This window comes from Echiichthys vipera (assembly GCF_963691815.1).
Source record: "Echiichthys vipera genome assembly, chromosome: 8".
Lineage (NCBI taxonomy): Eukaryota > Metazoa > Chordata > Actinopteri > Perciformes > Trachinidae > Echiichthys > Echiichthys vipera.
In genome coordinates, this window is record NC_139833.1 from 16037181 (window position 1) to 16053987 (window position 16807).

The 16807-nt window shown below is 39.6% G+C and overlaps 1 protein-coding gene across 3 annotated transcripts; it reads left to right on the forward strand.

Annotated features, from left to right (window-relative positions):
• The first annotated feature begins 524 nt into the window (after positions 1–524).
• tax1bp1b (Tax1 (human T-cell leukemia virus type I) binding protein 1b) lies at positions 525–16747 on the forward strand. Of its 3 annotated transcripts, none has more exons than XM_083918394.1 (18): positions 525–629; positions 3413–3606; positions 6628–6730; positions 7452–7642; positions 7860–8018; positions 8989–9137; positions 9342–9432; positions 10370–10555; positions 10768–11019; positions 12431–12601; positions 12998–13070; positions 13181–13299; positions 13468–13593; positions 14127–14213; positions 14793–14997; positions 15114–15271; positions 15374–15459; positions 15725–16747. In XM_083918394.1, exons 2-18 carry the CDS (start codon positions 3430–3432, stop codon positions 15921–15923), a joined length of 2532 nt encoding a protein of 843 aa, XP_083774520.1. In that variant the 5' UTR covers positions 525–629; positions 3413–3429; the 3' UTR covers positions 15924–16747. The 3 variants fall into 3 exon arrangements, with proteins under 3 accessions (XP_083774520.1, XP_083774522.1, XP_083774521.1); XM_083918395.1 differs by having other exon boundaries at positions 559–640; XM_083918396.1 differs by lacking the exon at positions 13468–13593.
• Positions 16748–16807: the final 60 nt, after the last annotated feature.

Below are 16807 nucleotides of genomic sequence, written 5' to 3' on the forward strand. Positions count from 1 at the left end.
CATACAAATATATCGTATTTTTTCTCTCACTATAACTAATACTATAATACTAACAGTTGCGTAAATGATTGTTTTGTTATTGCACGATCAAAAAGGCATACATCATATTGAAGATAATACAAGTAATATACAATATGACATATAACAACCGAGCCAGTGACATTAATAAAAAACAGATAAAGAAATAAATTAAAGAAAAACTAGACAAAACTAAATAAAATAAAATAAATCAAAATAATAAAAAGGAACTCAAGTACAATTAAACAAAAAAATAATTAAAAATCAGGCATTGTTGCCTTGGTTACGGAAGACGCTTTTCTTATGACGGTTTGTTTAGATGTTTGCGCTGTCATTAAAGAAAATATAAACGGATCAAGCCGACCCTCGATCACTTTTTGGACTTGATGTTACATTACATAATATTTTTGTTCTCTGTCTGCTATGTAAGGTCATTGTTACGTTGTTACAAAATGTTCAGACGGGTGGGATTCCCAGGCACGTCCCCTTTCCGGAAACGACGTAATGTTTTTATTATTCCAGGAAGAGGTTCACGGGAAAGCACTGAACTGCGTCAACGATTGTTTTTATGATACATTCTGATTTCAGCTGCTTTTCAACATGTCAACTGGGTATGCTTGAGGTCTATTTTTTATACATTTTACTTATAATACCGTTGATGTTTATTATCAGTCAGTTTGACGTGTGTTTTTAAGGAGCTAGCTCGAGTTGCTAACGCTATCTGTTTACGTTGGCTAACCTTGTTGGTAGCAGTGCTCTCTTAGCTCCTTTCGTCGACGTTTCTAACGCTATGTGTTTAAATGGTTTAAGTTTATATTTAGCTCGGTGGTCTTTGCCTAGCGGTTAAAGTTTATAACTAGCTGTATAGCTAACTTAGACAGCTACGATCACCACAGCTTTCACATTAGGCCTTGCTGCTTGTTAATTTGCCACCTGTCAATTTAGCCAACACCGATAGCTTTTGCCCGATTTTTTTCATTGTCAGCATTACACGTCGGTGGTTGCTGTAGAAGACAACAGTTTCAGTGTTTTTGATCATCGACCGAGGTTCTCATATGACTGTCACAGGCCCAATTACGTCAGACAAACTTCGATCAGCTGAGGTGGAAACGGAAGACCCACCCTGAAGTAGACCTCACGTTTATCAAGTTTAGATAAAGGTCACTGCTCTTTTATCCAGAAGGATTTCTGTCTGCTGTCATCTATGTTATCACGAATGAGGTGACACAATGCCAGTATACACCTGAAAAGATCTAAAAGGCAATTTAAATGCCGAGTCGGTTAAAGAAAAGATACGAACTGTATTAATCCCGAAGGAAAAGGATCAATACAATAAAATAATCTGGGAACATCAGAAATAAAATGAAAATGACAAAATGAATATATATGTTGTATTATAAATGTAGTCTGGGGAATTTTAATAGTATACATATCAGTTTTATTTTCAAAACCTAGTGAATTGAAAGTAAGATAGATATGAAAGATAAATACTGAATTAAAAAAAAAGTCCGGTAGAGTCATAAAGTATTTCTGATTTATAAGGATAATACATTATATCATATTTGCATAAAATAATTTCACCTAGATCTTTAGGAAACTAGGGCTGGGAAATATAACAATATTAAATTGATGTTGTGATGTGAGATTAGGCAGGATCTTACATTATTTTGATATAGTAATGTGACATAAGTGTTGCCTTTTCCTGGTTTTAAAGGCTGCATTAAGGTAAAGTAATTCTATGAACTTACCAGACTGTTAACACTGTTCTAATATTTCTTTTTTACTCACGACACCAATAATACTCAGTGCATTATCTGTAAGTAAATGTTGTATGGATGTAGCTACAGTACCATTAACCTGTTTCATTGTTTGTCCATCGGTGTTGGAAGCAAGTGGTTTTTACTTGCCCTGTAAATATCAATGTAAATTTAGGTGTCATGGAAATTGCCTGAAATTACCAATACCATTTCACTGGTGAGAGAAAATTCTTGATGGCAAATTTGGAATTTTTTGTACTTTACATCTTGACAAGGACCTCCCTGTCGCTGGCCTCCAAGACTTTTTTAAACCTTTCTCCCCTTGAGATTGAGATCTCATTTTCAAGATAGACCTGTGTACATAAAAAACATAAAGAAACTATTCAAAATGTACAATACCAATCATGATAGTAAGTAATGAAATACAATACAATAATTCACAAAAACCCTATGGAGCCAAAAACAGAAACCGCCTATCTTCCTTACAATGAGAGAAGACACAAGTATATTTTCCCAGTACTCTACAGTCCTACACCTAAACCAAACAGTAGTAGTAATAGTTTATTTAAAAGGGGACAGTGCAACTTCATAAAACACATGATTACACATGGTTAAAAAAAGCCAGAATTAGCCAGGACGCTAATTTTCATCTGTAGTCCCCTGAATTAGTTGAATGTAGATTTGAAATGTGTCCTTTTGTAGAGAACTTTCTTCAAACTTTTCTTCAGACATTCCCTCAATTGGGACAGAGATTACATGCACTTTAGAAATGCCATCTGTTTTTGCTGAGCAAGGGAACCTTCATCATGGTGTGTAACTTTCAAATTACCTTATTCTCGATTTTTCAATATTTATGTATTTTATTACTGTGGCCTAGGAACGTTGAATCAATATTTGTGAGCACAAACTCTCTTAAAGCCAGAAATCAGAGAAGTCTCAAACATGTGATGTCAAAGTATAAAGTGTGGAGCTGCTCGTTAGACAATGAATGGAGACTTGGATTTTCTGCACCCACACAATATTTTTTCCATCTCTTTACCCAAATGATCTTATTTTATTGTAGTGTTATCAGTTGTGAAACAGAAAATATACCCATATACTTAGAACTTTCCTCTGGGTGCTCATCTATAACATCTTTCACAAGTCGTTTTCTATGGAGCAGCTCCCATATTTGATGACATCACAAATTTGAGTTTTTAAACCTCTAGTACTTTGGATTTGGTAGAGAGTTGTTCATGTTAACTGATAGCTGCAACAGAGGCAACTATCATTGTCAGTGAACATATTTTTTTACAGCAATAGTGTTGCAACCATGCAATATTCAGTCATGAAACTTTACATGTTTATAGTTGAGATAAAAATGAAGGTCAAGCTTTAAGGTGGATGAGGTCTTAGCAAGGGTGCCAGAATTAAGGGGGTAGGAAGTAAGGAATTTAACAAATTACCTTAAATGTTAAGCCAATCAAAGTTGATAGCTGGTATTATGGTATTAGCCATGAGCCTGTGAAATTACATTTTTTCAATAAAAATATACGCTAATTGTAGGACTCAAATCCATTTTGTTGTAAATAACTGGCTTGCTTTTTCGATTATTAAATGTATATCATATGTTGTGTTGCTTGTGTCTTCCTGTGTAGCCACTGCTGAGTGATTGATGGCCCTGTTCCTGGACGGGACTTTATTAAGCGACAACATGGACACATCAAACTTTGCCCACGTCATCTTTCAGAATGTGGGGAAGAGTTACATGCCCCATGCTGCACTGGAATGTCACTATACCCTGACGCAGTTCATCAAACCACATCCAAAAGACTGGGTTGGCATATTCAAGGTGAATAACCCTTTTCTATCTATTTTAAAAGCATTTGAAGAAAACGCAAGATTTACATAAATATTATTATGGTTCTAAGTATTAAAGTTTGTGTTCTAATGACTTTAGTGTATGATGTATTGGAAGTAAATCTGTAGCTTACTGTATGATACTCCATTTGTACAAAGGAGCAATGATAATGTTTGCAGAGATTTTACTAAAAAAGGTAGAAACAAAATGTGAATTCAGTGGTGAGAAAAACAGGTTGCCAAAGCAGCTATTGTCATGTTAATTTAAAAAATGATCTTGGAAGAGGGAATGGACGGAGCCTTTTGACCCCCACCGCACATTTAAGTGTCCCTCAAGGATCTTGTTATAGGAGAACATTAAATCTAATACAGTGGCAGTTCTTTTTTTTAAGCCTCATCTGTAGCTGTCACAGTAGCATATGGCTCCAGGCTGTTCTAGGCAAACATGCTTTTTATCTTCCGGAGATGAGGTGGAAACTAGAATTAAATCACACAAGATTGAAGATGCCCTTTTCTGTTTGTGTTGCATTCAGGCTGAATGTGCTTCTAATGTTAAGAGTCAGAAATATACTGTACTTGTATTGTGCACCAGCCAAGACAAATTGTTGCAGTTTTGCTGAACATGAGATTTAAGTTGTTCATATCTTTGTAACATTGAAGAAAGCCATATATTTATTCTATATCTGACAAATGCATGTCTGTGATTAATGTTAGTGTGCTATTCATGATATGTTTGTGGATGAAATGCATGTATATACAGAGGTTTTTGCAGAGCCTCACTGAGGGATGGGGTCATGTTAGGTTACTGGAGGTGAATCAGGTAATGTCTGGGTTTTTAAGTACTTGATTCAACACTCTGTTGTAGCTTGATGCCACATCACATTGTGTTTAGCCTCAAGCGAGGCACCAACTGGTAGTGCAAACCTAAAATCTCTAATTTCTTGAGCCTCTAAAAACACAGGGCTGAGCTGGAAAAGGCTGAGGGCGTGATCGTAAATTGTGTAAATGTTCCTGGCAGTGCTGAAGGATGAGACGTTTGGTGCCAAGTTTTTGTGTTTGTATACACAGAGATAACCTGGATACACTGTGCATCAGTGTTGGCTCCTTGACACACATTCAGTTGCTATTGGCTCCCGGTCAAACAGAGCATTTCTTCATTTCCGCTTTCTAGGTTTTTTTTGGTCTTTTCGACACGCTTGGGTCTGAATATAGTGCATGTTTCAGATATGTCTAGTTAAGTGATGCTGTTAGACTAGTATATGTCCTTTGCTTTAGTCTGTTGACATGTAAGTTGTCAGCACAGCTGTCAGTAATGTAGTCACTTCAAAGAATTATACGTTTGAAGAATTATGACTAAATTGAAGATGAATGATTTTGACATTTTTAATTAATGGTTTCACATGTCAACCTAAAATATTTGACATTTGTTTAAATTGCACAGTTTTACTTGGCAAGTCAAACATAAACTATGCATGCTATAGACAGGAGACAGGTTCTTGTTTGCACATGGACAAAAGCAGCCTTTGGCCCTTTTTGATGTTGGAAGATTTACCATTCTGATGGAAGCAAACTGTTCTGGGCTTCATGGAGGAATGTTGTTGGGACAGGTTGTCATAGTGGCCCAGCAGAAAGCAAGCACAGCTTTATAATTAACCTGTCTCCGAGCACAACCTCTCTGTGATTCATGAACAACTTGCTTCTGAATTTATACAGTTTGACTGGCAGATAGACAATACATTACCTCCTGCAGCCACATTGCCACCGGCTTCTGTCAGCTTTTTTGCAGAAGTATGACTTTGCTGGAATGCTTTGCTCGTGTTTAAACTAAAATACTTTGGTATATTTGCAGGTTTTACTCTTGCAGTGTTGCCTGTGTTGTCGCAGTCTATTTTTTGAAATGGTGGCTCTACATCGTCTCTTCCTCCTCTCCTTTTATTTATACACATTGCGGACCAATCTGTTGTAAGTGAAAGAGTTCCTCTCAGAGTTTTCACCCACCACCACCTCCGCTGCTCTAATGAGTGGACTGGTAAGGGCTAGCCTTCAGTAATGACACTCTAACTAGGTGCATGTTTTAATTGCTTCCTGTTCTTTACTGCTGGAGGCTGGAACTTCACTGGTAACAATTGGGGGTTTTGAAGCACCGGGGCTTTCTATCTCTGGCTCTGATGAACACTTGCAGTATTGTAGCTGTAGACTGTTTGTACACAGGTAGGAAAATAAACTGCCCAGATGGTGGAAAAAAAACTGTATACATGAAAGCAATCTGGTTCCACACTATATTAAGTGTGATCTGCATGAATATTTAAAATAGAGTTTGGGCAAAACTTTGAAAATCACATTACACAACTTAATCTTTGTGGTGGGGCAGAGGCTGGTGTAACAGGCTGGCCTGACTGGGCTTGTTTTGGATGCACGTGTGTGTGTGTGTGTGTGTGTGTGTGTGTGCGCGTGTGTGTGTGTGCCTGAGTGTGCCTGAGCCTGAGCGTGCACACCCAGAGCCAGCCAGCTCGATGTGACTCTGATTTTGTTTGACAGTTTTATGGCACTGGGCTGAAGTTATGGATGTATTTTCTGTACTCCCCCCTCATCAGCCGCCAGTTAACAACACATAAAATGAGGATAATTACATTTTGGTTTTCATTTTCATCTCACCTATGTATAAAATTTTCACCTATTTTCCTCTTCCTGTTTGAAGTGAGTTGTAGCTACATTTCCACAGTTTGGCTTGTTCATGACGAGGTCCGGGCATGTGGTGACCACAAGTTTCAGTGGTTTACATAAATTATCATTTTTCTTGTTAGGACAGAAAGTCACACTAGGCATGGTCTTACACTATCATCCCAACATAGATTGAAAACCCAATGATTACAGTAATAAACCAATTTGAGATATTTTGGAAGTGGAACTGTGTGGATTCGAGGAAGTCTCCTTGTTAATCCTCCATTGTTATTATCTTACACTGATGTGGTGAGAGCGTCTGGTTGAATGGATTCCCCACAATGTCTCACAGGTTGGTTGGAGCACAGCAAGGGACTATTACACATTCTTGTGGTCGCCTCTCCCTGAGAACTATGTGGAAGGCACCGCAGTCAACCGAACAGTGGTCTTTCAGGGTAAGATCATACCATTGTTTCATATAACTTTGACACCTTTTAATAACCACATATCAGGGGGCTGTTCAGAGGATTGTTAAAACTTTAATACTGAATCAGTGGGTAAATGTTAAATGAGAACCTTTCCCCACAGATATGTTCTGGTGTTAAAGACACTTCAGTGTATTTAAAAAAAAAACTAAAAAAAAACACTTTTATAATAGTTTTTATTAAGGTTGGGTGACATGGCCAAAATATATTTTTTAAACTTGCAATTTTCTTCGTTTTTAACGATATAACAGTATTTGACAGTATTTAGTTTTCCACTGCAAATAACAGTATGTCATACATACTGTATGACACAGGCCATTACAGTATGTTGAAATACAATCATCACGGTGCTATTTTTAAAAAACTCTGCTGCGAGGACATTTTCTTTATTAACTTAAAAATATACAGTATATATATTCTTTACAATGTGTATATATTGTGGACGACGGTATAGTACCTTCACATTCTATGTACATCCCAGTCCTACTTTTTATAACTTAATGGAGAGTGAAAAAGGGGAGAAGGACATATCTTATTAGCTTTTTTAGTTTTGTAATAACTTTGGAATAAGTGTTCAGTTTAAGAGAAGTTAAGGGCTGAGGTGAGTTTAGTTGTGGAGTAATATCTTTTGCTTTTGGTTCTCTGTACTGCTGTGCACTTAGTTCACTGACCAGATGTCATTCTTCCCCAGGTTACTATGTTCCCAACGACGATGCTGAGTTCTACCAGTTTTGTTATGTGACCCACAAAGGGGAGATCAGGGGGGCCAGCACGCCATTCCAGTTTCGTGCCAACAGTCCTTCAGAGGACGAGCTGCTGACTGTGGAGGATGAATGTAACTCTGACATCCTGGTGGTCACCACCAAGGCTAGCTTCCTTGAGGTATAGTATGCCTTAGCAGTGCTACTCAATACATCAGTGTTCAGCTGTCACATCCAGAACAGCTACTTAAATCTCTGAGTTATTAGTTTGGTAAGAACATCATGCACAGTGGTGAAGTACATTATAAACTATTCCGGCATGGGGGTGTACCTTGTCAGTGAAGTGAATTATTATGTGAATGGCCCAGACATCTTGAACAATTTATCTTTTTGTGCAGCAAAAGATGGAGGAAGCCCAGAGAGAGAAAGATGAGCTGGTCAAAAACATGGCCATCCTGCAGCAGGAGAAGGAGCAGCTGGAAGCCGAGAAGGAGTGCCTGCAGAAAGAGTGCGAGCAGGAGAGAGAAACCTGTGCTCAGCTGAGAAGAGAGAGCCAAGTAAGCTGAGAACGGACTGAATCTAATTCTGAAGGCAGATAGGAGTGTCAGCAGTAAGGGAGGAGGGGGATGTTTGATGCTGTTGTAAACCTTTTGTCAGTGAAGCAAAAGGCCTTGATCCCTTTTCAGGTTTTTAGTATAGTTGGTCTTGGTTATTGATTGGGAAGCACATACTGCTAAATGTGCTAAATTACATGATTGATGCTCTTTTCTGGTTATTCTAAGGATAGTTTTACATTTGGCCTAACAGTCTCTTAGCACCCCCTAGCGAAAGACTGCAAATATGCAGAGCCATCCAAACATGTGATCCACTAAAAGTATAAATCACACGCTGACATATAATATGAATGTATTATCAAAGTTGCAGTTCAGTTTTTTTTATAGCATAACATTAAGTCTTAAAAGCAGTGTCAGTAATAATTCATAATACTGTCCTCCACCATAAATCTGCTGCTACTAAAACAGCTTTCAGATGAAAACATGATTACAGATTTTGCGGCTGTTAATTTTATGACTATACTTTTATATGTTTTTTTTATATGGTGTGAATATAAAGATTCCAAAATTCTTCCTATAAACCAACTGTAAAAAAAACAATTTCCGTTTGACTTTTTTGATGTAATTTCTTAAATTTGAAAACTCTTGATCAAGGCATGAGGTTCCTTTTGATTTAGGCTTGTACTTCAAGGACTTTTTATACTTTGCACACTCTTTCCGCAAGCATAGAGTCAAATAAAGAGATAGAAAATGATAAACCAGGAGGCTAGAATTATTTTGAAATGTCAGATTTTATCTAGACTTATTTATGTCGTGACACAAATTGTAGTAAAACATTCATTTTATGATTGAGAATTATTATGACATTATGCACATTACCAAACTGAAGCCTTCCTCTGTACCTTTTCTAGTCTTCGGTCTTTCTTCTTAGTTAGTTAGTCCACTTTGTTTCCAACATTATATTTTATCCCAGGAGGTGCAGAATTCTTCCCAGGCCCTGCAAGAGGAGAAAGAGGAGGTGAAGAGGAGGCTGGAGGAGGCCACAGCCAGAGTTATACAGTTGGAGGAGGATCTGATTGGAGTCACCCAGAAGGGCCTACAAAAGGAAACTGAGCTGGACAGGTGAGTTCAGGATAGAGGGGTTGTTGCAGTTCCACTGGATTGCTGGTTTTGACCAAATGGTTTTTCTTGTTTTACATATAATGTATCTTTGGTTGACCGCTTGTTTACAGTATAAACCAATTTTTCCAAACATTAAATGTGAACATAGACACTGTGATGGGTGATACTATTTGTGACTCACAATGTTTATGACATTTTCTTTAGTCTCAAGGATAGAGTGAAGAAACTTACAGCAGAGAAGGAGGCACTTGAATCTCATCTCAAGAATGAGAAAGATGAGAAGGAACTCTACAAGGTAAAGTACTGGTAGTATTAATACGTTTCTTTACAAAAGATTAAAGATTAAAACACAAAGGTGCCATTGTTCAGGTTGGTAGCAGTTGGGTGCTTTCATGTCATATGATTATCATCAGGTCAGTGGGGCTGACCTAGCAGTAGTCTGGCTTAAGGGTTGTACATTGACGCTAACGCTGCTCTCTGTTTTGCAAAGGCAACGTTGCTGTATCTGAGGCCTAGTGCTGCCCACGACGACTATGTGGAGATAGGTCTAGCTAGCTTAGCAGTGTTTTGGTTGACTGCTTTGTTAGTGACAGTTTTATTATCTGTATAATTAGCAAAATGTTTGTTATATTAGAAACCCCAAAATTGTAGGTCCGGTTCATTGACCTGTTTCCTTTTTTCACTTTTTACTACTGTAGGTATTTTGTAGACTCTTGCCGAAACATTTAGTCTAAACAGGGCATGCCTTATTCTGTCTGGTGTTTCTGTGCCTTTGTTGTGGTCGATACTGCGCAGGAACTGGGAGTGCCACATACTGTAGTGTCGCCACGGAAATGGCGCCAAAAACCCATACCTAATATAACTTGCAGCATCACACTGAGGCTGTTGCACAAAAACTTTATAGGCCTATCTCAATCTCTGTTTTGTAATTGAGGTCATGCAACATTTATTTTAATGGTCAAATGCTTTTTGGTACATGATCGTGATTGGTGAACGCCAAGGACTTTATGTTTTATAACTTCACTTATGTTTTATAACTTCTTCTGTGTGCGTGTGTTTGTGTGCGTGTGCGTGTGTGTGTGTGTGCGTGTGCGTGTGCGTGCGTGCGTGCGTGCGTGTGCGTGTGCGTGTGCGTGCGTGCGCGTGCGTGTGCGTGCGCGTGCGCGTGCGCGTGCGTGTGCGTGTGCGTGTGCGTGTGCGTGTGCGTGTGTGTGTGTGTGTGTGTGTCTCAGATTCGCCTGAAAACCCGGGAGCTGGACAACGCTAGGTTGAGTGCAGAGCTGCAGATGCTGAAGTCTGTGGATGTGAATAAGGAAAACACCATTGCCCAGTTCAAAGAGGAGGTGGGACGCCTGCAGGCGTGCCTCACTGAGAAGGAGAAACAGTACAGAGAGATCCTGGCCAAAGTCCCCCCCTTGGTACAAATCATTTTGTTTTAAAGTCACAGCACCTGGGTAGATTTGTTTTATAACGTACTTAACTTGTTTAATTCTTATGTCATAATAATGATGACGGCATAAGAAGTCATAAAATTAATGATCATTTGAATATTTTAAATATTAACACATTTACAGTGACGTTACAGAAATGGAAAAACCTTCACTTAAAACGTGTTTTTGCTTTCTGGCAGGGAGACATAAAGGCCCTGAAGGAGCAGCTGCGGCAGAAGGAGGAACAGCTCCAGGCCAAACAACAGCAGTGCTCCTTGTTAGCCGCTGAGTTGAGGGATGCCTCTAGCACCCGCGACCGTACTATGTCTGAACTCTACCACATGAAGCTGGAGGCAGATGCCCTTTGCCAGGCCAAGACTGAAGCTCAGGGCCAGTGCGTTCTCTTGGAGCGGCTGGTAGAGCAGATGAAGGCGGAGGCCAAGAAGGAAGCTGTAAGGATGATAATCAATCTGCTAACAGGCTTTATTAATTCAATTAGCTTTATATGAAACATCATATTTATTATTAGGCGTGTTTGATGCAGGGGGAAGGTGATGTGTGACTGTAGAAAACCTCTAATATTTGTTGTATTATTTGTATTCAACCAAGTATGCAGTGCTTTGGTGAAGCCAGCAAGAAAGCTTTTGGTAGGAGGAGCAAAAATAATGGAAGCAGAAACAAAAAGTCTCTCAGTGGGTTTTATTGGTTCTGCCTTCGAGGGGGGGCTGTAATTCTTTCCATAGTTCAGACATTACCAAGTTTGAACGTAGTGAAATGCACAACAATCTCCCCCTGATCATTTTTTTTAATTTAACCTTTGCTTCACCATTAATATTCCCATTGAGATTCAGAATCTCTTTTACAAGGGAGTCCTGACCATATGGTCCTGGCCAAGACAGCAGCCCAAAAAGTTTCACATAAAAGAACAAATAACTGACTTCAAACAAAACAGCAAAAAGTTAAAACAAACAGCATTAACAAGAATCACATAAAGGAAATAAGTAACAGATTTTAAACAAACTGAAAATTATATCAAGCAGTGAATTAGCGGTGTTCCGTGACGTGCATTCAGTGGTCAAATCGTCATTAATCCTGTTTTTATAATCATCCATGCTTATAAAATACTCTAGTACAAGGTGACTCTGTAGCTCACACCAAGATGAGGGTTCAAAAAAGTTTTAGGAGTTAGTAGAGAACATTATATAACCTGCTTCGAAAAATATTCCAGTGTTACATTCTACGGTTGTGTAAGGAAGACCGACTGCAGTGGTGTGTGCGGAAATCCTAATCAGAGACATATCGTAATGCAGCACGGTACACTGACTCTAACATTTCAATGAAGATGAATTTGTTTGCATACATAAAATATCACAATAGTTGAATTAATTTTTTCCTTGCTCTAAAAGAGAAAGCAACATTTATTTTTAGTATAATAGAAACCTCACCCTGAGTTTTTTTCGTAAGACCCTCAATATGATATTAAAAATGAATGAATGAATTAATTAATTTAGATTGTCTTCTAAGAAAAAAACAAGGTATTTGTAGGTTGAGACTTGTTCAGTCACCTTATTATGTAAAGTAACAATCTGATATACACTTTCACGAAGTATCAGTCTCCTGGTGTGCATGAACACTTCACATTACAACTTTTTATTGACTGCGATTTTACTGAGAAAATCATTTGATAGCATCCCTTTATTAAAAAAGCACCAACAGACATCGTAGATGATCAATCATAATCACTAAAGTACTTTTAATAAGGGGCTCCTTCCTGTGACCACAATCTTAAAGGGGTCTTTAGCAGTTGGCCCATTGCTGTGTTTAATATGTGAACGGTTCTGCTGTCATGTTTATTGTCACCAGGCCAAGGCAGAAGAAGAAGCTGCTGCAGACCCGGCTGTTTTAGCAGAGCTGCAGAGAGAGGTGGAGGACCTGAAGTTGCGGCTGCACATGGCTGCAGAACACTACAAGGAGAAATACAAGGAATGTCAGCGGCTGCAAAAACAAGTGCTTAGATACTCTGATCAGCAAGGGGTAGGTCCCACTAGACACGCCGTATACTGAAGAACAGAACTTACATTCGATTTTTGTAACACTATGCCGGTCTATCACATCCCATGAAATATCCTCAGAGGTAAAAGGTCCTTCGGCCACTCTTCAGCCTGTGTCGCTAAGTTGTTGACTGGAATGTATTGCCAAATGCCATCAACTTTATCAGCATTCAAAGTGCCTGTATAAGGCATTAACATATGCACATTTGAATGTCTGTTTTTAAAAATGAATGTGCAAACTTTGATACATACACAAAATATATAATCCCGTGTCATGTAGTAGTTGTTAGAGGTAGCATACTTTTAACTCTTCATTGTTGTTGCTTCTTTCAGTTGGATTTCAAGCTAATTTTCAACATTTAATTTTCCCTGTCTGTAGGATCTGAAGAGAAGCTCAGTGCAGGAGGCCTCAAACATCCCTGCATCAGTGAGTCCAGACACTTCAGTGCCAGGTACGTTATATCTAACTTTGCCAAAGTGTATGTCATGGAATTAATGATTGCATTTAAAACTGCAATCATGCTTTGCCAAAATGTTTGACTTGCCTTCATTATCTTCACAGGGAGTCCAGGCTCTGCTGATCCCATGCTGGAAGCCATCATCCAGGAGAAGCTCAAAGGCATTAGCAGAGAGGCGTCCGACAGGAATGACAAGTACAGGAAGTGCAAGCAGATGCTGGTGGTAAGAAACATATGATTGCCTCCTTTTATTGGTCACATGCTCCCAACTTAGATATCCCCATGTTGTCAAAGACTCATGTTCTCCAAAGGCATGGTGTACAGTATACACCATCTGCATTGCAAGATAGAGGGGTATGATAAAAAAAGAGCATATCTGACTGCTCTTCAGGAGGAGAAGGAGCGAAGCTGCATGTTTGCTGATGAGCTGGCCAAGATGGAGGTGAAATTTAAAGAACAACTGAAGACGAATGAAAACATGAAACTGCAGTTGGCAGCAGAGGAAGATCGCTACAAGGTCAGTTCAGACACTTAGTACTACGGTCAGGCCAGTCGCTGTCATTGATGCTCTGCTGCTTTCAAATCAGGTCTGTCTTTGGACACTTACTGTGCTTTTACCACTGGGTATGGCTGGTCTAGCTCAGGAATGGAGCCTTTGATGCTATCTCTCCCCTTGAACAGAGCCACTCTGACAGTGTTGTTTATGAGCAGGCCTATCTGTAAGACGACATTTTACTGCTGTTTATGTCAGACTCTGGAGGCAAGCGAAGCTTGGCTCTGAGGAGTCATCTCCAGTTGCCTGGCTAATGCTGTGCTTGGCTCAGGTCAGGCGGATATTTGCTTAATGTCTCAGAGGAATTCAAACAGGTTGTTTTGCTTTGAGCGGTATTGTACATAAATCAGCCCTCTGCAAAGGGAAGCCTTTTATGGCTGTGATCAATTTATGTCACGCACTGAGGTCTGAGAGTCTTTCTGTGATGCAGTTTTGAATGTTTGAGAATTGGAAATGTCTCTTCATTCTTCTGTTTGTGTGTCTTTTGTTGACTTCAGAGCCAGGTAGCTGAGAAGGGAAGGGAACTGAAGGAACTGAAGGACACACTAGCACTTGTTGTGAAGGAGAAGGAAAAAGTGGAGGGGGTTAGTGACAGCTTTCATTTTCTCTTTTATAGACTTCTTCCACTCTAAAAAATCCTTGAAAAGTGCCATTCCCCTGCCATTTTTCCTCTCCCAATCTGGTCTGTTTTTAATATGCCTCTAATTGTAGAAGCAAAGTAAATGAGTTCTTATTTTCCATTCCATTACTTTGGACCACAGTAAGGTCCTCACTGACCTAAAATATTGCTTCAAGTTAATGCTGTTACAGCTAAGAGGAGCAGAATGACCCAATTTGAGGTTTAGACTGTAAATTAAATTGGCGTCTGCAACTAACATCAATAAAACACAGCGTCCCAATCCCTTTGAAAAAGAGAAGAGTTTCTTTTTTAATGAAGGCACTAATTAAACTGTTTGTGTGATTGAGAGAAAAAAAAAACAAGAACTCATGGTTCAGGAGCTGCTGTGCGATTGTAAACAGTGATGTATAACTTACCTTGACAGACCAGGAGGCATAGAGAGTCGAAACCAGATATTTAGCTCCTCAGAAAACATTTTTCATTTTGACATTCAAATTTGTTTTTCAGGAGAAAAAAAAATTAAATGTGCCTTTTTCCTGCCCAGGATCTCCAGAAGGGCAGCAGCAGCAGCAGGAAGGGAGATCAGGGGGCCACTGAGAAAACCAGTTTGGAGAATATCCAGTCTAGTGTGCCTTTATTCCTGCAGTACCCTGTCCCTTACACCCAGGATGCCCCCACCCCACTGCTGGTTTCTCAGAGCCCCAGCAAGTTGCATTTTGGGAACCCTTACTCCATCTCGGACTCAAAAGGTTGGTTTCCTTTTCATATAGAGTCACATGACTTGGTTGAAAAGTTTCCAGTAACAATTGCAGAAGGAACTGCCTTGTATTTACCGTAGCCATGTCTCCGATTTTTCTCCCTGCAGATGAGGGGGATGAGGAGATCTCAGATGACCAGCTGCTTAGACTGCCCCCTGTCGGCCCGCCCTCCTGGGACAGTAATGTGGTGTGCATCCAACCCACCCGCAACCACAGCCGGCCAGAAGGCCACGAGGATACAGAGGAAAAGCAAAACAACAACAATGTAAGCTCTAACTGGGCTGTCTGTTCTCTCCCACGTGCAGTATGCAGTTAAATACTGGATGATCGGCTTAAAGCAAAATATTCACAAACGTTCTTTCCTCAGGGTAATACCAACGAAGAGCCCGCAGCAACTGAAACTAACAGCCCATTTGTGACTGATGGACAAACTGCCTTCTGCTTTGATCCCAGGTAACACACCCTCACATGCCATACGAGTGTGCTGCACCCTACATTTTCTTAACCTGTGCATTGTAACATGTGTAAAGTGTTTGTTCTGCTGCACAACCCCCTTTTGTTGGTATTAGTCAAGCAGCCAGGCCACCCACGTCGCATCAGACAGATGCTCTTTATGAGCCTGCGCTCCTGGTTTCGCCCACACCATCACTCGACTTGCTTATTAACGTTAGCTTTCTCTCCCCGTCTTTCTCTTCTTCCGTCCCCTCCCCGCATGCAGCATGGACATGAAGCGATGTCCACTGTGTGAGGTCATCTTCCCACCCAACTACGACCAGAGCAAGTTTGAGGAGCATGTGGAGAGCCACTGGAAAATCTGCCCAATGTGCAGCGAGCAGTTCCCGCTGGACTGCGACCAGAAGGTGTTTGAGAATCACGTGCTCACTCACTTTGACGGCCACACGCTCAACTTCGACTAAAGAAACAGAAAATAAGCACATCCGGTCTGCCTACTTCTTGTCGCCACTGAAATAAATCACTCTGCACTCTTTTCTGCATGTAATGGTGTGAAGATCCACTCTTTAGGACTATACTGACTTTCGCTTTGTTACTTCAACTTAGAGAAACACTTTGAAGTGATGTGACATTTTGAAACAACATTCTAATTCAGTGTATATCGCAGGGCTACCGAAGCAACATTTTTTTTATAGTCAAAAGATTTCCCTTCATTTGGATTTGAAGACTAATTTAGGGGGATAGGACTGTTGTACGTATATATACTGACTTTAAATTGACTCACACACATCTGTCAGAATCAGGGAAAGAGATAAGTGTTTACCAAACTTACATTTAAAACATCCAACCAAGTGGTTCCCCTCTAAAACATCACTGTACAAGTCATTTGCTCATTCTTTATAGATAACAGCCTTGGTGCACTATATGCAGTCAGGGAGAAGTCTTACAGTCAGACATGATAATACAGTATATCATCAGATCATCTATTTTAGAATAATTAAAGCCAATGATATTGTGAAAGCCTTGATACTTTGTGTATGATATAGATTTGTTTCCTGTTAGGTTTCCTTTGTTTTGATTTTAAATATTTTAAGTGGGTTTTGTGTCGGAATCCTTAAGGACTTTCATATCATCAGCTAATCAGTGCATGCTGAGCTTATGTTAAATTTTCCATCTTTTGTTCTTCTCTTTTACAGTAATAAGTTATTTAATTCATAGAAATGTTTCATTTGTTGTGTGAGGTTCATGTATCTAATGCAAAAACTAATAAAGTCTGTTTGAATCTGAATCGTGTCCACACGCAATTCATGACACAGGAGTCTTTAGGCACACATCAGAGGAATTTTTA